General features: G+C 45.2%; 1 protein-coding gene and 1 long non-coding RNA gene across 2 annotated transcripts in view; both read left to right on the forward strand.

The window, feature by feature from the left end:
* Positions 1-234: 234 nt before the first annotated feature.
* LOC130610531 (uncharacterized) lies at positions 235-20,669 on the forward strand. The gene is made up of 5 exons (XR_008975068.1): positions 235-1,129; positions 2,155-2,224; positions 3,253-3,405; positions 13,690-13,842; positions 20,536-20,669. It is a non-coding gene; the product is annotated as an uncharacterized LOC130610531 (long non-coding RNA).
* Positions 20,670-21,645: 976 nt separating this feature from the next.
* SMAD3 (SMAD family member 3) overlaps positions 21,646-23,436 on the forward strand; it is a 69,331-nt gene continuing 67,540 nt past the window's right edge. Inside the window, exon 1 of the mRNA XM_057430518.1 lies at positions 21,646-21,886. Coding sequence (XP_057286501.1) covers positions 21,681-21,886 — 206 coding nt within the window. The 5' untranslated portion in view covers positions 21,646-21,680. The remainder of the gene's footprint in view (positions 21,887-23,436) is intronic.

Below are 23,436 nucleotides of genomic sequence, written 5' to 3' on the forward strand. Positions count from 1 at the left end.
ACCAAACCCAGACGTGGACACCCATAAATTCTGGGAAAGTCTGGTTCTGAACTCTGTGGCTTGGACTCCTCTTTAATTACAGGTCACTGGTAAAGCTGGTTGGAAAATGTTAAATATATTCTCTGCAAAAATGGTTGTTCAGTTAAATTTTTTGCACAGATTTCATTCCTTGATTATTGTATCCTTTTATTGAGGTCTCATATGTATTTACTTGCCCATTTTTTCCCTCAGCTTCCTTTTTTCCAGTAGAGGCGTGGATGAAGTGACAGAAAATCAAAACCTTCGTGTGTATTTTTGTCCAAAAACTTGGAAAATTCCAACCAAAACAAAGCAGCACTTTACCCAAGAGCCATTTTTGTCAATGAAGCGCTCTGTGAAAAACCAAACTAAAACCAGCCCTGGTCCACAAAGCTAAACTGGCTGCACCGCATCCACAAAGTGCTGTGGGAGAAGCTACCCCAGCCCTCGCCCACCACCCCTATACCCGGGGCTGTTGTCCTCTCCTGAGAAACCCCACCACAGGCTCTGCTGGCCTCCTCCCAGGTATCTGGGTGGTAGCTCCACTTCTTCCATGTCTTCAAGGCTGGAGAAAGTTGTAGTTGCGGCTAATGCAGTGCCCAAGCACAGTGAGCTAAGTGGTGCTGTGCTCGGGAGGATGATCCAAGCAGGCAGATGTTCCCGGGAAGTGAAGGGTGTGGAAAGAGAATTTCTGCAGCACGTCAGTGGAAAAAGGATTAAAATCAAAAGAAGAAAATGAAGGCCAAGTGTCTTAAGCAATGGTGCTTCCTGCAGAGCCAGTGAGGGCAACCACCCCTGGGAATTGATGATGTAGAAGTGCTCTCCTACCGGAGGAGGAAGCAAGGAAGTGGGAGGAAGCAAGTCAGCAAGGAAGGCCAATGCTTCTGAGTAGCTTGACCCACATCCCATTGAAGTCTGCATTTTATTATTAGAATCATTATTATTTGCATTGTGGTAGCATCAAGTGGCCCCAACTGGAAGAGAGCCTCATTGTACTAGGCACTAAACAAACACAGAATAAGCGACACTCCCTTCCCCATGGGATTTGCTGGCAAAGAAGACACACAGAGGGCTGCAGAGGACAGGAAATTATCATTTACTGGCATTCACTGTAAGTATAACGGCACTTCTGTGCTAATGAGACTGTCTCCCACTACCCTTATTCCTATCTAGGGCCTGATCCAAAACCTGTTGGAGTCAGTGGAAATGTGAACTTGAATACAGCACAAAAAAAAACTCATTTATTACACTCCCTTCCGGATGTGTGTCCACACAGCTCCGAAATAAGCAAGAATTCTGGTTTCCAACCACCACTGGCTGAATAAAGATGCAGCCTCGAGACAGAGCAAGGCCAGGGAGATGTGCTCCCAGGCCTCCTAGAGCTGGCAAAATCTAATTTTAGGTTCATCAGCCTTGATAAAGTTCATTTAAAGACTGACTCAGGAGGGAAAAGCTACTGTGCAGCTGTGCAGAGGCCATGCATGAAGATCATAAGCCTCTCTGATTCCCCCAGCCTTCAGCTTTCTAAGCTGGAGATTACTAGAGCAGGCTCAGTAGGGAAACTTGAGCTAGGTCCAAGGTTCTAGGTTCTCCCTGGATTAAGGTCACTTGTTTTAAAAATTAATCATTTTCAACATTTTCTATGCAGGTGTCTGGAGTCCCTGTGTACATCCCCAGGGAAAGCAGAGTAGGAAAGCATATTCTTCAGGCACCCGAATCCCAAATACAGCCCTTGTGCTGCCAGATATGTGACAAATAAATTGTTCCAAATCATGCCTTGTTCATCCTTCTATGTTGTTCAACTGACTAGTACCAGAAGTCCAAGTCTGGTAAGTGATGAGCACTTTGAAATCCATTCAAAATGATGGGAGCTACAGAAGTGTAGCATCACATGTGCTGGTGTCCCAGGAAAGGTGACTTGAGTGCAGGCAAACACAGCAGCTTCTGCCCAGGTTTGTGGCAGCTCTGAGAAGAGGAAACTCTCTAGACAGTAGTTCAGAGAGGTGTGGGCAGGGAACCATTTGTGGGCAGAGACAGAAAAGCAAGACATCTTTTCCAGCCCAAAGTGACCCCTGACCCTTTTCGATGTACACAAGGTATCTACTCTCTGACTTGAATGATGCTTCTTTTTCACAGGAGGGCTTATTTTGGTACTGAAGTGTCAAAATCAAGCATTCAAAAGGTGATGAAGTCGAGTGCTCAAAAGGTAAGAAATGCCACTACGAAAGAAGGATGCTCACCCAGTCTGTGAACATGTATGCCCTTAAGTTACAATGTCATCTTCTACCATATGACTGCACAGTTTTCCTCATAGGGCTTCTGTCTCTTTCCATGCACAAACTTGCTTAGTGAACCATTATTCAACCTCTTGCTCTTCCTTGTTGTGCAATGTGTGGCCCCGTGCCTTATTTACTGCGCACCATTCAAATCTGCCATGAAGACAGAATTATTCACTTCCTTATGAGCTCTCTCAGGGCACTGATGACAAGCATTAGCAAATTTATTTGTCACTGTTCCCCTGTGAGATACGGGGGTGGTATAATGGTATAATGCTGGGTTTATAGATGACATTTGAGGCAGAGAAATCAAGTTCAAGGGTATTCGCCAGTTCTGGCTATGGACATGATGCGTCTGTGATCATAGTCCCACGCAGTGCCGGAGCTTCTTGAAGCCCCACTGTCTTCAGATCCAGTTGGGAGTCAGGAACTTGGTGAATGGAGAATGTGTATTTACTGACCATCTGGGAATTCTTTATTGAAGTGACTTGCCTAATTCTGCTCAGCAGTTCTGTGGCAGAGGCAAGGATTTTGCTGGCGTTGTTTCCAGGTCAGTTTTCAGCTGCATTAACTGGTTCTCTTTCTAATTTCCTCCATAATTCACCACAAGCTTCCCACCTCCTGCAACAGGTTATAGCCTCCATCACCCTGCAGTCCTTATTCATCCCTTAATAGGGTCTTGCCTGCCTGCTGATAGAAACTGAGGGGAAAACAAGGACGTGGTAATATAATTTGTAGTAAATGGTTTTGTGGGGGCCACAGTAGGATAACACAAACAGGTCATCAGGTTTGTGTCTTCTCTGGTTCCTTCCACAACTCCTGTTCATGTCCAGTTTTGTCTTTCTCCCCACTCCCCTTCTGCATGTATCTCCTGTTCCATGCTCTAATGCACAGCCACTCTCTTCTCTCCAGCACTGGCATCTGTTCCCAGTTTCGTTGACCCAGCTTCATTCTGCAGGTTGCCACAGCTTCCAGCTCCTCTCCATGTGTAGTACACAAGGCCATTGGACCCACACTGTCTGCAGCACCCATGAGCTGCAGTGGCAAAGCCAGCTCTGATGAGTGCTGGGCTAATACCTGCTCTGCCAGATGAGGCCACCACGGACCACAGGTGAGCATCCACCAGGTACCTTCTGAGCACTTCCACACTGCAGTTCTTCTTAGTTTTGTGATTTGGCAAACTTGAGTGATTTTTCTTTTCCCCCAGAAATAGCTCCCTTCCCTTGCCAATTTTCAGGCTTCTCTTCAGGAGAGGAAGGATGATTCTCAGAGGAAATGTCACTGAGTTGTTGTAAAAAAGGCAGAACAACCTCTTTTACTCTGCCCTCGTTTCAGAAATGGCTGAATGGTTTCACTTGAGTTAATTTAAATCAAAAGAGTGAATAAAACCTCAAGGCAAACCAGAGGCTATGGCAGGCCTTTGAGATGAAATGTTCAACTCAGGTGATGAAAGTTTGGCAAAGATTGCAGCAAGCCTTAGTATCGAGGCTGAGCTACAGCATTGACTGTAATAACTGCATTTCACTCAGGCAGACTGCAGTGACCTCACACTGTTCTGCAACCAAAGAAAGTGAGACGAGACAGTGATATTAAAGGTATTAAATCATTAAAGATTGCAGAGGTGGTAATCTTTGGTTCAAAGAGTTAGCACGCTCTTGTGCTGCCAGGTGGAGATGGCTGAAGATAGGGCTGAGCATTGCATCCATCAGCAGGTACACTGCCGTGCCTGTGACTGTGCTGAGAGAAAGCTAGAGCACGTCTTTGTAGCTCTTTCCTTTCATTTCTCAGGGTGGATTTCTAGGTGTGGAAGTGGTTTATAAGAAAACCAGAATCACTCCTATGTATCTTTAAAAAATAAACTGGTTTTAAAGGGGAAAGCTTTTTTGCAGAAGCAGGGATGACTTGAGTCAGGGACCTGTGTGATGTGATCCCTGAAGTGACAGGTTAGTGAAGGAAATGTAGAACAAGTTCTGTCTTGAAAAAGGCAGTGGAAGTCGGGGAAGAGGGCATGTTATATCTGAAGTTCTAACCCGGTGGATGATGCCATGGCAAGGTGAGTGTTCCAGTAAAGTGGGATCTGTCTGGCTTATCCAGGAGGCTCTTTCCACAGCCAGCCTCAGATGTCAGGAGGGGAGCGGCTCTTGCCTTCCTTACAACCCTCACGGTGACCTACTTAGTGTTTAACAGGCTGCTGGCGACGCGCTTCAGCTGCATGAACCAACATAAACCAGAGATCAGTCAGGACAGAAACTCAGATGTGATAAAAGCAAACGGTCTCTAGGCTCAGGATTTACCAGCACGGGTCTATATTCATTACCGATGGCACTTTTTCTAGTGACAGATACTAATCACATTGGTCCTTGATCCTGCAGATTCCCTCAGTGCCATTCTGTGCTCTCCTGTTGATGTTAATACATGCTCCTTAGTTCAGCTTTGCATCAGCACAGCTCTTTGCCCATGCACATGCTTTGGGACAGGTAGGATTAGTACCCAGCAGCTCTTTTTAATTGCTGTGCAGTTAAGGAAGTACTCATAAGCAGATATATATCACTTGTAAACTTTTAGTCTAAAAAGTCTTGTTTAGAGAACAGAGTAACAGTGATCCCCTAATATAATATATTTAAACATCATGATAAAAATCCTCTCTGGAGAATCTGACAACACACTATTCCACCAACGTAATAATGGATGGTTTTCTTCTTTCAAATGCCTTGCCATTAAAATCTAATGAGCAATACTTACTTTCACTCTAAACTTATTTTTCTCCTTGACAGATTGGATACTTAGTTTGGATTTGTTAACATAGCTAGTCATAAAAATGTCTGCTTCAAAGAAAATGATAGATACTGTCCTGAGGAAATTGGGCTTTGATGCCTTATTTGATTTCCATGGCAAAATAAGTTCATAATTTCTTGTTTGGAAGAAATGAACATGGAAGTGCTACACAGAGCAAGCTAATAAGCTCATGCCCCTTTTTATTTGCCTGGAATTTAAGTTTACGTCAAGCAGAACATATCGTGTAGTTCAGTACTGCCCTAACTCAGGACTGTACTTCTTAACAACAGGGGGTTCATTTGTGGGATTTCTGATCTAGCTTTAGATGTTTGCAGGACTTTCCACCTTCTAATCCTTCCTAGCGGTACAAGGAGTAACCAGAAATGAAATTGTGACTAAGGCTCACATCTTTATGTAGAGGTTATTTATGGCATCACGCATCTTAACCAAGTGTCTGGTAAATGTCCTTTGTAGTGTTTCCAGTTCTCACGGTTTTACTTTGAATCTCACAATATTCATATTTCTCTTAACCTTTCAGTTTCCTTCCCCAAATGATCTCTGTCCTTAATTTGGAAAGGGAAGACTCAGCTTGTGAATTCTCATGCTCCAAGACAAGCACACACTTATTTTTAAGCAGAAAACAACACAAGTTACAAGGAAGGAGGGATGAGCCTCACTGACGATTTTTCTTACATTCAATTTGTCCTTCCTCTGACAAACTCAGACTCTCTTAGAACAGTCTCTGAGCTCTTGCCAGGCTTTATGCTTCAAGAGCAAACATTAGAGGAAAATCTCCTTGACCCCCCTAGTGCTGTGGTGCCTCATGGGTTAGTGTGTTGTTAAGAGCTACAGCAGAGAAACAAAGCGAGTGATTCAAAGACCTGCAAGAAATATCCACAGGGAAAAAACTGCTGAGCAAGGACATTCAGAATTCCTCTAGCATCATTTCCTTACAACAGCTGCCATCCCAACCCTCTTCTCCAAAGCTGAGCTGCAGCACCTACCCAGGAGCCTTTTCCTAGCTCCGACAAAGGTATCAGGCAACCACCTGATACTTGAAGACACTGAGATCCCCTGGAAAAGAAAAAGCAGACCACGAATAGACGGCACGAACCCCTACAACGTCGCAGTAAGCATTTTCTAATTTACTCCAACGCCAGAAGATGATTCACCACAGTGTTCCTGTTGCATAATCTTCCCCACAGCTCAGGAGAGTGAAACTAGAAAACCAAAGGTCTCGCTGGGCTTTCAGTGACATTTCTGTTTAGACTGAACTTTCAGCTAGGAAAGTGTGAGTTTTTCTCTGATGACAAAGGAAGGGGAGCTGATAGAGTAAGGTGTTGTTTCAGAAATGATAAATTACTGAATGTACCAGATTGTCATCTCCCTTGTCCTGGCGTAAACCCCAAGCCAGACCATAGGCTTCATTTGCCCTTCCTGACTTACACACAGGTCTTGTTGCAATGACATTCTGATCCCTGAGAGATCCAGATTAAACTATGCCAGGTCCTGCAAGGCTTGGTTATCAGGGTGGAAGGTATCGTGGGGTTCCCCCCACCCCAGACCTTTCAGTGGCAGCAGGAGGTCTGGAAACTCCAGGCACATGTTTGCTCTGCCTGAGCATTGTGCACATGGTAGGTCCAATGGTTTCCAGAAGCATCAGGCTTGCTGCATGCCTGCAGGATCTCCTGGATGTGCAGTAGCCCCGGGCATAAGGGCAGCTGCCAAACTGCCTGTGTATTCCCTGGGAAATTCCACTCAGGCAGCCACTTGATGGAGAGAGTGGGGAGAAGGCAGTAAGAAAGCAGCGGGCAGCAAGGATTGCTACTTCAGAGCCTCTGAGAGGTGTCACAGCTGTACAGCTGTGTGGTTTAGGGCCCCAATCTACCCTTTTATTCCTTAAAATCAAGTGAATTTGTGAATACTGCACATCTTCAAAGGAATGTCAGGCTGAAGACTACATTCTTGCTGGGCTATGTTATCTTGGGTTAGTGACTGAGTGCCAGGCATATTTCTGTGCTGATTTGGTGAATACTGTTTCAGAAGAGCCAGTGTGAGCAGCACATGAGTCCTCCACACCTCAGCAACTTTCTGCTGTCTGTTAAACCAGAGTGAACCAGGTTAGTTCCTCCTTCAGCACATCGTTACTACAGGCAATGTCATTTCTTCCCCTCTCTGTTGAGAGCAGAAAAAAATCCCTTTATTCAGAGAGACTGGGGGTAGTTCTGGTTTTCTCAGCATTTCTGTGGCATTTACCACAGGGTGGACAGGGCTTTAAGCAACCTGCTCTAGCGGAAGGTGTCCCTGCTCATGGCAGGGGGTTGGAACTGGATGAGCTTTAACGTCCATTCTAACCCCAACCATTCTAGGATTCCCAGTTTTACCGTATTTCACATCCCCTCCCTCCAGTTGATACGGGGCACGTTCTAAATGAGCTGCCATTTGCCAGTTTGTGGTACAGCTAAGAGATTTGCTGAGCACTTGTCTCAAACAAATGCCCTTTTCAGGAGGGACGGGTGCTGCTCAGCACAGCCTTGGCTCTGCAGGTGCGTGGCCCTGACTCACGGGGCTGAGCTGTCTCTTTCCTGCAGCAGGAGAATCCTCCTCCTGGCTCCCGGCCCCGTGCTCTGCCCTCTTGCCAGGTCTGGACGTGCTGCCTGCCTATGAGGCTGTATCTAAAGCATTCATGGCCTCGGCTTTGAGGAGGAAAGTGGGTGATCCGCAGGTGATCAGCAACAGCTGCTGTCAAAGGCTATGGGGAATCCCGAAACTAAAGAGGCTTTAGGGTTTGAAAACAAAAGGACGGACTGAGGGCAACCTCAGTCAAATGGAGAACACTATGAGCCTTGTGTTAAGGTTAGTGAAATGAAGGTTCCTTGCGTTTTGCCGGCAGAGACCACAAACCCAACAGGCAGCTGCCTGTGGGTGAGAAAGGGCTGCCTGACTCACCACCTCTGAACACTTCTCCGTGCCACCATGGGAATGAGAGCAGAGAGCTGAAGCAGAGCTTTATCCCTACGAGCAAGGGTGGTGAAGCTGAAGTTGGAGCATATGCCAAAAAAGGGAACAAAAACTCATCAAGTCAACCACAGCTGTGGCTAGAGAAGGGAAGATGGGGTTTCACAGCCTCTCTCTTCTAACATGAGGACTGCATACCATGGGGAAGGAGGGGTAACCCACATCACTCCCATCCAGGCATTGCCTCTTCTGTGGCTGGGAGATAGAGCCTTGCAGCATGACTCCCCCATCCTGTTACAATCACGGCCCTTGGCAGCAACGTAGCCACACAGTTGTGTTGTTTGGATAAGGATGGGGATGAAGATCCCTGCCAGCAAGCAAAGTGTAGGTGCCTCCTACATCCCTAAAATTGTTATATTAAATGGGAAGTCATCCATGAGCAGTGAGCAGAATAAAAACAAACTGGGCGCATTGGTGGAAATAGAGGTTTTAGTTGATAGCCTTAACGGAGATAAAATCTAGGCCAGTGTTGGTGGAGATGATGCTAAGAGAGCACACAGGGCTTACAGGTCACACTGAGGACCTTGGCTGCATGATACAGCAAAAGGGAAAATACAGATACACATTTAGAAGCTGAGAGGCCATAATTCATACCATAATTTATTTGTATGTTGTGCTTAGTGTCATACACTGAAGATTTCACCTAAAGAATACAGCTTTCCCCTGTGCTGATGAGCAGGGTGGTGTCACAGTTCACTCGGAGATAGGAAGTTGGTTTGGAATGACAGAAATACCCAAAAGGGAACGTTCTAAATCACAGACATTCTGCATTAAAATACTTGTGGCATTTTCAAGATTCAGGAGGAAGAAAATGTGTTCAGAACTGCTGAAGGACTGGTAATCTGCGATGCCAAGTCTCAGCTTGAAGCAAGTATTTATTGAATGGTGTCTATAAGGTTATAGAATGGTGCCAAGTTACAACCATATAACCAAGTTATAACCATATAACTATGGCAAGTTATTGAATGGTGTCTATAAGGTTTCTAATGGAAAGGTTGGCACCACCTTAACTGCAGTAACATTGGCAGGGGCTGCTGTGACTCTGATCCTAACAGCAGCCGTGGCTGCAGAAATGGGAAACAGCCTCTTGTTTGTTCCTCTTTCTGAAGCAGAGAGGGCATATGTGCTGCCCATGGCACAACCCCTTCTTCCTCTTGTATCCTCTAATTTGTCATCTTTAATATCCTGTTCTAACTGGAAGTTAAGATTTTAGCTAAATAATGCTGCCCACACACTAGGAGGATGAAACTGAAGTACAGCACGGACTGCACATTGTAAACTTTATGTCCTGCAAAACAAGTATGTGTTTTAGAATGCCCTCAAATCATTCTAAATCAGAAAAAAAATATAAAGATGTTTCAGTGTTTTGATGAACAAAGGCAGATTTAAGCATACACCTGATTTATTTGCAACATTTGTGCCCAAAGCCTGCTCCAGAAGTGTTACAAAATGTTCCCTTTTAGAGAAGATCTTTCAGAGAATTCTCTTTTCAGAGCCTGATGTTAATCCTACCTTAATTCATTACAGGCTAGACTTTGCCACTTCCATTAATGCAAACCCATCCCTTCACATTGAGCTGAAAATAGCTAAAAGTCAAAACCTAATTTAACTCTTAAAATGAAAAGACTGTTTGGAGCGATACATTACCAGGGAGTGTAGGCTTTGCAGAGCATGTTTTCTGTTTTATCTGTGTTAACTGCTGTAGCATTCAGGCCTCTGACATGCATTGTTCACTGGAAATGAAATTGCACACTGTCATAACAGTCTATTAACAGCACTGAATTTCTGCAGAACTTCACCTCTTTTCTAGAAGATAACATCTCTCTTTCCTTCCAAGGATAAAATAGCTTCCTCTCTTGCAGCAGTACATATAATGCTGCTATTGCTTGATGGGGATGTCAACTTCCCTTGACTATTAAGGAGAGGGGAAATGTCTTTGTTACACATTTCTGTTCTCCTTTTATCCTCTTCAGAGAGGCCCCCAGCTCAATCTAAACAAAATAAAGCCAGGGTATCATTTAAAAACAAAACCAGTTTGAGAACTCTTTGATCTCCCTGACTTCCTGTTAAATATACAATCGGCTGTCTCTTTACATCCTCGACCACTACAGATCTGATTTTCTCTACCGTTTATGTTGTCTTTGGCACTACACAAAATTAACATAGCACTAGCTAGAAAATCTCTTAGGCAAAGAAATTCAGCTCCTTCTCAGCTTCGCCTTTGCCTTTCTGTGTCCTCCTCTTTTCAGCCCTCCCACCCACCTTCCCATTTATGTAGGAGGACCCTGAGGTTTCTCCATCTCTTTTGTCTCATTTTTGTCTCATTTTCACACTGAGAACAGAAAGCCACTGGAATAATTTCCCAGGGAAGTGGGGGACTCCCCAACATTGGACACCGTTAAGATTCAGCTGGACAGGGTGCTGGGCATTACCTTAACCAAGGTTATGCTGTTCTACAGTCTAAATCATGCTTTGCTTAGAAATGTTGGACCAGATGGTCCTTGAGGTCCCTTACAACCTGGGATTCTAGGATTCTGTGATTCCATGCTTCTATGATGTTGTTGAACTCCCTATTTTCCATCTCTCCATCCTCACTCCATTGTAATTTGAACAACTGGTTGCCTTTTTTCTTTTTCCTTTCTTTTTTTGTTCTTCTTGAGGGGGTGAGACAGGGTGGAGGGGAATGAGGCAGTTTGCTGTCAACTTTCTGCTCCTTAAGCTTATCTCTCAACTGTCCAGTGTTCATCAGTTCTGGCACGTTAATGACTCAGGCAACATATATTAATTATTTAGGCTTAGAAGGGAGTTATATCTGATATAGATGAATAGATGTTCAGGTATTTAGGTCTTAATGTATTTGTGCAAAACACTGCACATAATCTATTGAGCTATACAAGTAGCAACAGGAAGCTTAACACTCTATACTGGCAAACTGTTGATTCGGTATCTTCCAGATTTAATTACATTGAAGAAAACCAAACCATTGTAGCTTTAAGGACTAACTGCTCCCTTAAGTGCAACATCTGAAGCAGGAGAAATGCTCGCACACAATGGAAAGACACATCATGTTGCTCCATGCACAAATCAGATAAATCGTTCTCTAGCTTTAGCGACAGCAGAGACAAAAGGCTCTGTCTCCCACGTTGTGGCAGCAACATCTGGGTGGCTGCCTTCAAATTTCTCCCCTTACTTGAGGCCTCCTTGTGTTCAAACAGCAAGAGGAAGAACATAGTTCCACACATCTCAGGTAGCACCAAAACTGGCCAAGGCCTGAAGGAGGCTGTGAGAGCATGATGGACACAGGTTTTGACATGTCAGTGCAAAAAGGGGGAATTGAGTTTGCATGCATCGTGGGGAGATTTGCTGTCACAATAACAGATCTCATGGGACTTTGAGTGGCTGATCAGAGAATTATTTTGTAACTTGCCTGGTTTCCCTTCTTGCCCAGAGGTGTTTTATATAATGAGTCCAATATTACATAAAATGAAGGGCCCAGAATATCAAAACAAATTGCTACGTACCACAGTCCCACTGTTACCAAGTACCAACCCAATGCAGAGCAAAGGCCAAACTCTCATCTGACCTAACTCCATTCAAACCCTGCCTTGTGATGCAGCAGCTTTGTGTTCCTCCTGCCTTGTAGAGTTCTCATAACCCCAGAAGCAATGGCCCTTTTCAGGGCCTTTTTCCTCCCCATAGAAGCACAAACCAATGATGAAGAAATTACTTTGATAATGGATCTTCTCCCCTGCTCACAGCACCCTTATATCCTCCTCTCCCTTGACCCCAACCCCTATTTTAGTAACTAGTGGAAACCACTGACAACTGAGCAATGTGTAAAAACCACCCTCCACGTGATGCCAGGCTTCAGACCTGAGAGAACCTCACGTTTCAACTCAGTAGTCTCTAAGGAAAACTCGTAACTCTAAGGACTGTCAGAAGAAACCAGAACTGAGCTGACTAATTTCAAATGTGCCTCAGTCTCCACCTCAGGAAGCTTGGTTAAGATTTTCAAAAACAAGCCAGAAAACACATGCAAAACCAAACCCAGAAATGGGAGTTAGACGAGGCCATCTCTGTACCCTTTCATTGCAAATGTAGTTTCTAGCCTGGCTTCCTTTCTTTTGGAGATGGTGCATCTCTTTGGAAACAGTCAGTTCTGTGAACCTTTGTACCTCTGGTTTGCCATTACCACATCTGGTCAGGAAGAGCGATGGTAGGGGAGAGGAGTTAACCATTTCCCTTTCATTGAGTCAGCCTCATTAAAAGAGGTCAGCCATGAGGTCATTGCCTATAGACCTGAGCAGAGATATGGGCCCATTTACTAAACATAGGCTGTATCTAGCAGCACATTCAATATCCTGTAAGTATATAGTACCGTGCAATTTCTGGCTGAAGTGATCGTTACTAATATTTTCTGTACCCTCTTCCTTTGAGCAGTTCATCTACATGACTATAAAGGTGAAGTGTTCTGGGCTTAGGCCATAACAATTTATGCAGTATTAAAGTGATATTGAAATATATACGCTTTTTTCTTTTTTATGTGAATGCATATGATAGAGCAAGGGGTCAATGGATGTTTAATAACTGAGGTATAGCATTCTGGCTTTTTTAACACGGGGATCTTCAAACACTTTAAGGACCCTGATTTCTTGCCTGTAATGCATTTTGGCTCAGGCCCCCCCAAATTAAGAAGCCAGTTCTCTTTTACCAGCTCCCTCTTTCCTCTGTAGGCGTAAATTACATTTTACTTTCTCTAAGTGGGGAGCTGCAAACAACTCTGGTGCCTTTGGGGTAGGCGGGGAAAAGAAGTATTGCTGATTCTAAATAAAAGTTACTTGTCAGATTAACCTTGATAGCAGAGATAATGAGGGTGATCACATGGGAATATAGATTCAGGGTTTAGTTTAATCATCGTTCCGTGTCAGCTGCACTGATCCGGTTCCGCATGACTAAGTCAGATAAATGTTAGGTAACTGAAATTCTCTCTAGCCTCCTTACTTTGCACTCCCCTCTCCAGCACCCACAGTATTTGCTTCAGTGATTTAAAAACAGGTCCTATAAAGGACATCTATAAGTGCTGATAAGTAAACAGAGGACAGACTTTTCGTGAAGACGTATCTGAAGTTAAGCCACGAAAGGAATTTCTAAAGGCAAAAAGTGAGGTCATAAAAATCACATGTGCCTTTGAAAAGCTCTATCAAGGCTGTACCCAGGTGTCTAAATTGGCTTCCATTAACTTCACAGGGGCTCTTGAGTGCTGAAGGATGTGATTTCCAGTTCTACCCCCGACACAGGGGTGGGGGGGGGAAGACCATCAATGCTGAAAAAGTTGCTCTTTGATACATTACAAAAATCCCTGTAACCAGTGATGTGGCATTACAAAACCTCATATCAAAACCAAGAAGAAGCCTTCTGTAGGCAGCCTTGAGCTTTGGTTTGAAATCTTGATACAGATCCAAATTATGCTGGTTAGCTCATCCTAAAAGAAAGAACAAATAAGTGCAGGATCCCAACATGATACAATAAAACAGCATTTGAGGTTTCCTTAATTTGTTTGGTATCTCAGGTAAATTCATAATTAATTGTATTTTCTCCACAGCTCTGGTTTCTTCTGCACCGTTCCTACCTCTCACAAGTTTGCTGCAAACCTTGCACAGGTGATGCTTCTTAAAGCCCTTAACTCCCATATAATTGCATCAGAACCTCAGCCTTGGTTTCCTTTCATCTCATCCTTTATGTGGGCCAAGACAAGGTAAGAAACATGAACCCTTTGAGATGCAAAAACAGAAAACTGCATTATTATTTTAATTTGTTACAATTTCAAGGCCATTTGATCATACATTAAGGTCTTGACTTGGGAGTTTGGAATGCTTGCATTGGTAATTCTGCCTTTAGCCCCCATACCAAGTACTGTGTGCTTAAACTGAATTTGATGTGAGTTTAGTTTTAGTTTAGGGCAGTCTGCCCAGATTTCTTTTCCCTCTGCTGACAGGCTTGGCAATGCTTTAGCAGGGCCCTGAGTGTGTTTCAGCCTCACTAGCAAAGAGCCCTCACACAAAGCACTTGATTTCCCCCCAGAACAAATAAACAAGGAGTAAACATCCCTCCTCTCACACACACGGAGCAGGAGCATTTCTTTGTGATTCTCTTCCCCTTCTGTGCCATTCCTGTAGCCTAAAAAGGGGTTGAGCTTTATGGAAACTTTACATAAAAGCAAAGCTGCATTTTTTGCAATAGTAAGCACCCAGAAAAAGACTTAAAGAAAAAAGTAAACCCAAGGTTTTTGTATGTGTGGACTCTTTCCAGTTCAGCTGTGTTTGAGGATCCCCATATCAGTGTGACTGTGCTCTCTCCAAAATGCAGTGAAACCCCCAGCAGAAAAGAATAGGCGTTTTGTGATGGTTTTTTCCTTTTTTATGCCTTTTTTTCCTCTCCCCTCACCCCTGAAGAATGCACTTTCTTGGGTTACACATTAAGCTGTCAGGAGGCAAAATCAACACTTGGGATTCTACATGAAGCTTGAAAAGTTTCTCCACAAAGCATGGCTATGCAGAGCTTCTGCCATAAATCTTCAAGTTGTTTTTCTTATCTAAGCAAGCTATGTATCAATATTAACATATTATTCATGCACAAATAATTCCACACCTGACTGCTGCTGCCTCAAAGAGGATTCTTGATTCAGATGAGGATGACAGTCCCTTTGTGGGGCCTCAATTGCATTTCAGGTTAAAAGAATTAAAATGAAAAAGAGGGTAATGGCACGTCTTAATGAAGTAAACCTCAAAAATGAAGAAATAAGCAGCTTTTAACTGTTGGTTTTAATGTAGAGAAGCCACCAGATGAAAACTACTGGCTAAACTCTGTAGTAATTGCAATTAGTAAGCTCTCACTTGACTTTGGTGAGACAGGCCTGAGATTCAAAGCATTTGTTCTCTGGGGAGTGCGTGTACGTGTATGTACGGTATAAGCAGCCTCAAGCTCTGCCCAGGTTCAACATAAATGTTATAGCAAGCAGAGGGTGTCTGAGACACAGAGTTTCAATCTGGATGGGTGCTAGGGGAGCAGTGCCAGGGTGGGTTCTGCTACCCAAGGTTGTAGCTCTGTGGTGGGACCTCCCCTGCACAACATGTGAGTTTTTCACTAATATATTCCTTGAGAATCTCCCTTACGCACAAGAAGAAAGAGTATATTCCTTCAGAAGTGGATTCTTCCCGTAGAGGGTTTGACATGCCAGCAGTTGTGGACAAGAGGCCATTGCAAGTGGAACATGAGAAAACAGGGGCCTATTCATAAAAATAATATATTTATATTTACTTGTTAAAAGCCTTTGCTCAGGACCTTTTTTAAAATTCATCTGGATATGAAATGCCCACTTCAAAAGCCAAAATGAAGACTTTAACAGATGTGCCCTGGCAAAGAAAAGGGTGTAGGCACAGCAAGGAATTCAGAAGGGATAGACAGTTGTATATGGACACAGGAAAAGAATCTCAAATAAAACACTTGTGGCTGGGAGTTGGACTTTTTGTGTTACCTGTAATGAGCCTCTGTGTTTGGGGCTTTGGGGCCTGGCCTTTTCCTTTCTTACTTCTGGCTTCAGCTTTTTTTACTGGTGCTTTTTGTACCACAAGAAACTGTACAATTTTACGTGGACTTCAGTAACTCTAGCAGCCAGAGGATGGAAACGACTTACAAGGAGCAAGGTCCTTCTAACTGAGAGTATGGATCTTCTTTGAACCACGTGGCATACTTTAAAAAATACAAAACTGCAGGTTCAAGACTTGGAACAGGAAAGTGTGTGTGTGTGCAGTGTGTGAGCAACAGCCTGACAGCAGCTACTTGTATGCAAAGTCTTGGCAGTTCTGAGCATTTGCAGGTGCTGCCTCCCTGCAGCCCTGGGTGTTGAAAACATCCCACTCCATGCTGTCAGGATATCTGCATGGCCCCGTGGATGTCTCTAATAGGCAGCTTTATCTCCAGGTTAATTGAAATCATATTAATTTCAAGCTGTTAGCATGTTTGTAAAGATTAGATCAGGCCTTAGACAAGTGACTGTGGTTCAGCCCAGGGCTCAGCCTCAGGAGGCTTTTGTGTCCCTGCACACACCTCTCCTGTCCTCTGAGAGCTGTGCAGGGGAGGAGGCTGTGGTGTCCCCAGCATGAGGCTTTATTGTCTCTCATGAAACAACAAAAAACCTGAAACAACAGAACTATCCTCCATACTGTGGACTGCCATCCCCCATCACTTACTGGACATGAGTAAACCATGCTAAGAGCTAGCATAGAACGTATATTAAGATTTCAAAGCCAAGCCTTCAGTGATCAGGGGAATCCAGGATTAGGATTGCCCTTTTCGAAGCTCTGCTAGATGTGTGGTTTTCAGGAGGCCCTAAAGGGAAGTCCCGCTTTATTGAAGCAGAGCTCTCAGCAGCTTCCCATGCAGCTGTGTGTGCCCTGCTGCAAACCTGACCCCAGGGGAGCAGCCAGATCTCCTGAGAGCAAGGGGCACACCATAAACATGCATCATCTTAGCTGAAGGTGCTTCATATCACATGGGAGCATTGTGTCAGAGAGGGGACAGCTCCAGTGTCCCAAGAGAGCACTTGCCTCTAACCACAGCACTGCCCTTTCTCTTCCTGAATGATCACCAAGTGCTGCCCATGTTGTAAAATGAGTAATGAGGGAATCTTACAGGCATCACTGGACAATTTCACTTCATCTTTAGAGTAGCTCTGTGTCCCAGGTGGGACATGAGGGTCTAGTGAAGGCCACTTGTAAATGTAAGTCAGGAGCAAAGAGGTCTTGCAGTGTAGGAATGGCCTACACTCTGCAAGAGTCTGTGGCTTTCCAGGGACATCAATTCCAGTTCAGGAGTGCCTCCACAAATAATTGCCAAAAATTGAGAGAGCGTATTAGAAGAAAGATCGCTCTGGACATGCTGCTGCTTTGTATTTTTTCCTTAGGCAAGAGGTACTGCCATAGTCACAGACAGGATTCTGGCTTAACTAGACCTTTGGTTGGAGGTGGTTCTGTGATTTTTACACTATGGAGCCTCTTGGAACAGGCAGGTGAATTAGCTTGTGACTCTTAGGTATTACGAATTTTCAACAAAGCAACTTTTTATTGTCTATATATGTTTTCTCATATGTAGAGAAGAATAATTGCTGCACCCTGAAAGGGTTTGTCTGAGCTGTGTATTTCACAGTGCTGAAGTTAACTCTGAAGACATTAACTTAGGATGACCTTGTTTTTTTCATGACTCACACCAGAAGTTATTTTCCTGTAGGTTTGTTCGAGTGATTAAGATAGGTTTGCTTGCATATAAATGCTGTTCTACATATATATATATTACCTTAACCAAGGAAAGCTCCCACACTTTCCCTTGTTTATGCATACTGTATGTGACATAGATTCAAACTTAAATGTCGTAGCCCTTATTTACAAGTTAAGTTATGAATATAACCCAGTTTAAAACTATCTCCTCACTTTCACTGCCACCTATCTCACCCTCACCCTTTAGTGCGGCTGCTACTTATGCAACGTGGAGCAAGTGGAGTTGGGGAGGTCACAGCCCTCTTAGCTGTAGCTCTAATAAATCCTTTTTTGCTGTGAATTTCACAGGTTGTGCACCTGCTTCTCAGCTGTCTTGGTCAGTGTCATTGTCAAATTGCTTTCCATATACAAGTATGACCACAGAGGAAATTCTACTTAATATTTCAGTCAGGGAGTGAAAGAGCAATGGGGCAGTACATTAGAAGCTGGTTCTCAACCACTCCCTGATTTTCAGACTAGCCACAGTTGCATGTCAAGGCAGCCTGGGAGCTGTTTCAGCAGGCACCAGGCTCCCCTAAGACCTGTCTGTTGCCTGAGCGTAGCCAGAGAGCTCTGGCCAGGCCTCCTCCAGCCCGCCTGTTCCAGCACGCCCCAGCGCAAGGGGTGTCGGGGAGAATGGTGGCAGGTGATGGAACTGGCTTCATCTCTGTCCCAAAATCCCTTGCTCCCTTCTTGCTGCTTGAAGGATATGAAGGGAAGATAAGGTGAAGCACAGAAGCTGTTTGTCAGTTTGAAGCTATCAAAAATACTTCTAATAAAGGTGCACATGTGCTTGTGTAAGCTTCAGCAAACACCTTCTTGTTTCTCCTGCTCATTTTATATTGTTCCTGAATCAGAGCCCAGTTTTTCTCTTTGTGAAAGTAAAGTTTAAGTTTTGTTCCTATTCATTGATCCCACTAATAAACAAGGTACGTAGAGATTAACTTTACTAATTGTTAAGGTCTTAGTCTATTAGTAAAAGGTTTAGGAATGCAAGATAGCTGTAAAGGGTATTGTTTTTGTCTTCAAGTATATGAACCAAGTAGATGGTTTCCTCACATTACTGCAGACTATATACATGTTTGTTTTTCATTAAGGGCAAACCACAATTAGGACTGAACCTGTGCTCTACCTCAATGACTTTTAAAAAGCAAAGCAAAAACGATATCACAAATAAATGCATAAACTTATCCTGCCCAGAGGTGGCTTCCAAGACATCAGACGTTTTGTAAACCAGAAAACCAATCCAGACCATGCAAAACTGGGAGAGTCCTGTCTTTTCCTGCCCGTTAATTTTTCCACAAGGAGAGTGTCCAAAACTCTCTGAAATAAAGGATTACTGTGTAGGGGTTCAGAAAGTCAGATTTTCAGAGAACAGTTCATTCTGACAGGTAACCCCGGCAGGCACACAGGCTTTCCCATAAAATGTAATGTCCCTAATCTTGAAACTTTATTCTGCGTTCCAAACCCAAATGTTTGTTTGTTTTCAGTAGTGTTCAACAGTGCTGCTGTGAGTTTAGATCAGCGATTTAGTTGCCTACGCCTCATTTACAAGATTGTAAGCAACCTAGACTCAGTTTGGTTTAGTATTTAGCAAATTCTATTCGCCCTTTTGCCACTAAATCACTGTGCAAGTGTGAGCAAACCACTCGGCTCTTTCCCCTCCTTCCCCTTATTCAAATTTACCCAGTTGATTGCTTGCGATATGACTGTAACAGTGAAGATTAGCCATGAATATGTATAGAAAATTCTGGAAGCCTGGCTGAATCCAGGTCACAGCATGAATTCTGAGTGCAGAGATGGGATTTGAGTATTACTGCACACTTTCTGGATGAAAAAAGTAGGGAATGGTCCCCAGGATTTTCTAGCCGCAACAACTAGAAGGGAACAGGTAGAGTCCCCAGCAGAAATCCGCACTGAGATCACCCCGATGTAGTACTGACTTGCCAGGTCTGAGAAGGGTCCTTCATGCTCAGTCATCATCTTCTGGGCTTTTAGTTCCAAATGTGCTAGGCCAAGATAAAGAAAATGGAAAGAGATGACTTTAAACTTACCCACATTTAAAATGGTAATAAGTATTTATTGCTGCATGAAGAAATGTACTTCACCATCTGTGTTTCACTTGGTTCACATATTCAGGTTATTCTCTAAAGTTGTGAAAACCAAGATTTTACGTGAAAGTTCAGTTTCTGAACTGATCACCACCTATCAGGAGCTAAGCCTCTTCTGCAAACACAAATATACAGCAAGTCAGTCATTTAATCATCCTGCTTTTAGTGTAGTGAGTGTCAAAAATGTCCCGCATTGTTTCAGAGGTCTTGAGGAGCTACTTCCTCAAGTGATGCTGGGATCATCTACAGGGGTTCCACATTTCCCTACTTCAGGCATGTCAACCAAGGCAGCCAAAAACTGGGTCAGGGCAACGGTCCAAGATTTTAGTGGTGAGCCTCCAAAATTCAAGACACTCAGGGAATGCATGTTGGGAGTAATCTGAGAATGATGGAGAAAAAGGGGAAAAAAGGAGTATTTAATTTGTACAATATTGGTATCTCAGAATTCGGTCCTGTCAATTCAGACCAAAGCACAGTGTTTGTTTTAAACCCAAGTGAAAGCCAAGCCTCTGAGCCTCAGATGCTGTCTGAACTCCTAGGTTCCTAACTTGCCCCAGGGCAATCTGTAGGGCTGGCTGCTTGGAATCCGCAGGCACAGGAAGGTTTTGGATGCTGGCTTTCGAGGAGTCTCCCCACTGGGTTGCACTGGAACCTGGAATATGAGAATGTGGGTTGGCAAGAACCTGCGCGTCTGCGAGCTGCCGAGCGGCCCCGAGGCTTCCCGAGGGCGGGCTCACCATCATCCTTTCCGACAGGATGGAGACAACTGGGAAGTGCGTTTTGGGTCAAAACCGCACCATTTGGGAGCTGGGTCTCCCAAAACTCCTACCTGTTGTTCCTGGCCCACTGCTGCAAGGGGCTGTGGAGCAGATGGAGTTCACAAACATGAACTAGCCTCGGTGGAGGCCCGTGGTGACTGTAAGGTGCCCCAGCCACCTTGCTGCTTGCCTCAGCACCATTTTGGGGTGGTTTGTCAGAGAACTGGAGCCCTGCGGAGCTTATGGATTGAATTTACCTGTTTTTTAGGGCCTGGGCCTTCTTTCAGTGTGGAGGGAGCGATGGTAAAGTCTGGCAGCCCACGTGTGTGCAGCAGGAAAGAGAAACTGGAAATTTACCTGGATGCCTCCCTGAGTCAGCCAAACCCGAAGCATCTCCACAACACACCTAGATCTGAACCCATTGACAGAAACATTCCGTCTGAGCAGGTCTGGTGGTAAACATCTCCAGGGAGTCATTTGTGCCTGATACGGGGCAAACATTATGTGGGTGCCCAGTGCTCGGGGTGGAAAGTTGAAGGAATGGAATAGAAAATGCAAGGGTTTGAAGCAAACCCTGCTGATTGTTTGAGCACGACTTGACCAGGTTGTGTTCAGCTACCTCTGTGTGGAAAAACACCTTCCCGCCCAGAGAAACAACTGTGGTGTGGGGCTGCATCCATCCCACCCTGCCTGAGGACCCTTCACTAAGGGGGGCTTTGTCACTTGGGTTTATATTCGCTGATTTCCCGCTCGATTGGGTTTGTCTCAGGCTCCTGATGTTGCTCATGGGCTTCCACGGCCCCGAGGAAGGGTAAACCCGCACCAGGGGCCGCGGCTCCCCCTCAGGGGGCTTTCCCGCCCTGCGCTCTGAGGGGGCGCGCGGCGGGAAGGCCGCGAGCGCCGCTGAGGGAAGCAGAGCCCCGTCCCGCCCGGGGAGCGGGGGCCTCCGCCGGCGGCGGGGAAGGGAGAGGTTTGGGGGGGGGAGCGGAGCTCCCGGCGGGCCGGCCGCCTCCCCGCCCTCCCTCGGCGGCGTGAGCGAGCGTGTTTGGGAGGGAAGGAGGGGGTGGAAGCCGGGCCGGGGCGGCCAGCAGGCAATTTGCATGAGAGACAGACTGGGAATGAGCTGGAGTGGGTGCCGCTCCGCGCACACAGAGCGGGGCAGCAGGGGGAGGAGGGAGCTGCCGCCGCCGCCGGAGAGAGGCGGCGAACTCCTGGCAAAGTTTGGTGCCGCGGGCCCGAGGTGCTGAGGCACCGGCGGGGCGGGCGAGCAGAGCAGCGCGGCGCAGGGCCAGGCCAGGCCACCGCCGCCCGGGGCCGGGCTTTGTGCTGCCCGCGGCGCGGCGGGGCCTGCGCGGAGCGGGGCAGAGCGGAGCAGCGCGGAGCCAGCGGCGGGGCGCTGCCGGGCGAGCCAGCATGTCCTCCATCCTGCCTTTCACTCCTCCCATCGTCAAGCGGCTCCTGGGCTGGAAGAAAGGGGAGCAGAACGGGCAGGAGGAGAAATGGTGCGAGAAGGCGGTGAAGAGCCTGGTGAAGAAGCTGAAGAAGACCGGGCAGCTGGACGAGCTGGAGAAGGCGATCACCACCCAGAATATCAACACCAAGTGCATCACCATCCCCAGGTAAGGGGGGTACGCGGTGGTGGTGGGGAGCGCCCAGGGGAAGGGGCACCGCGGCCTCGGTACCCCCGAGGAGGCCCTGGGGTGCTCAGGGGCTCTACGGTCTCAGCCCTCTCCGGAGGGGCTCGGCGTGCTCTGCACAGCCTGGCAGAGGGCTTGTTCTGCTCTCCAGCCCCGCTGCACTTCGGTGCGGTGTTAGTCCTCTCCTGCATGCTCTATCCTGGCTCTATATATAGTTTAAGAAAAATATAACTGGCTAGAGAATTGGATTACTGTCTAGTAACAAGAGAGGAAGAAAGTAAGAGGGGAATGCAGGGGAAAAAGTATGTCTCCAGCTGAGATAAAAAAAAAGTTTGAAGCGCTCTGGATAACAGTTACACTTATTATTGTGGATACTCTCATTGTCAAAAGTTTCAGCGTGGTCTCCAGTACTGTTATGTGCAGATTGCCTTTTGATTAATGTATCAGGAAAATGGTTTTGTTTGGGTTGCTTGGTTTCTTCCATATTAGCTAGACAGATATTACTCTGAAGAGGTGATTTAGAGCTCTGCTGTGCATACGTTTTCAAATTACTTTTTAAACCGGGAATGCAAATGGAATGGCTGAAGGGGATTGTTTGGAGTGCAGCAAAAGCATGGGAGAGGGGATAAAACTTGGGGTTTTCATATTCTTTGAATTAACATAGACTTTATTTTTAGCCTCCATTCTGAGATCGATCCATAAGACCGTCATAAATCATAAAAGACGTGTATATAAGTATCCTATCTGAGAAAATATTTCCCAGTCGCTTTCAAATAGCTGGCCACAAGTGCTGTTTTATTGCTGCAGATCCGTTGCTTTCTGTGAGCTCAGCCAGATGACTGCTGATTCTGTTACTGATTGTTGTTTGAGGGTACGTTTTTTTTTTTGTTAAACAAAGGCCAAAGTTCATCCCAAATATTTGACTGCTGCATAATTGTATGCTTCTGCGTGCGAAGATATCTCTGTGTGTGTATTCATGCTTCTCTCTCGCACAAACAAATGTATGCTTTCTTGGTTGTCACAATGATTTAATATGCAGTAGCTAATACAAAGCAGCATCTGTTGCATGAAAAAGTGAAGCAAGCAGCTTAGAAATGTAGATGTTTGGAACTCCTAACATTTTCTTCTAGCTATGGTAGTGGGGTTTTTTATTTTTAAAGGAAAAATAAAGTCTCCTCATCTTTTTTGGTGGTGAATGACTGATGTGGCTAAGATTTTTGCCAGTAACGCGAATAGACACCTCAGCCTTTGTTAGTTACTCTGGCTTTTCCTAGTTGAAGCAGAAATCAAAACCTGCAGAGGTACCAGCTGATAAACATGCCTTAAAACCTCTATTTTTCAATTCTTGGTAAGCAGTGTGTTTTCCACGTTGATAATACCCTCTTTAAACCACTTCCCTGAAACACCATTTCAAAAGAAGAAAATAACTTGAGCAGCCCTGCTGCTATGACCTGGGTATTGTGCCTAGCTGTGACTGACCTGTTGGGGAGCAGAGCGTGAAGCCTCTTGGTACTTCTTTTGCTAGTAACAAG

The sequence above is a fragment of the Pezoporus wallicus genome, unplaced genomic scaffold (assembly GCF_028554395.1).
Source record: "Pezoporus wallicus isolate ANWC-B61680 ecotype Strahan unplaced genomic scaffold, APGP_CSIRO_Pwel_v1 contig_14831, whole genome shotgun sequence".
Lineage (NCBI taxonomy): Eukaryota > Metazoa > Chordata > Aves > Psittaciformes > Psittacidae > Pezoporus > Pezoporus wallicus.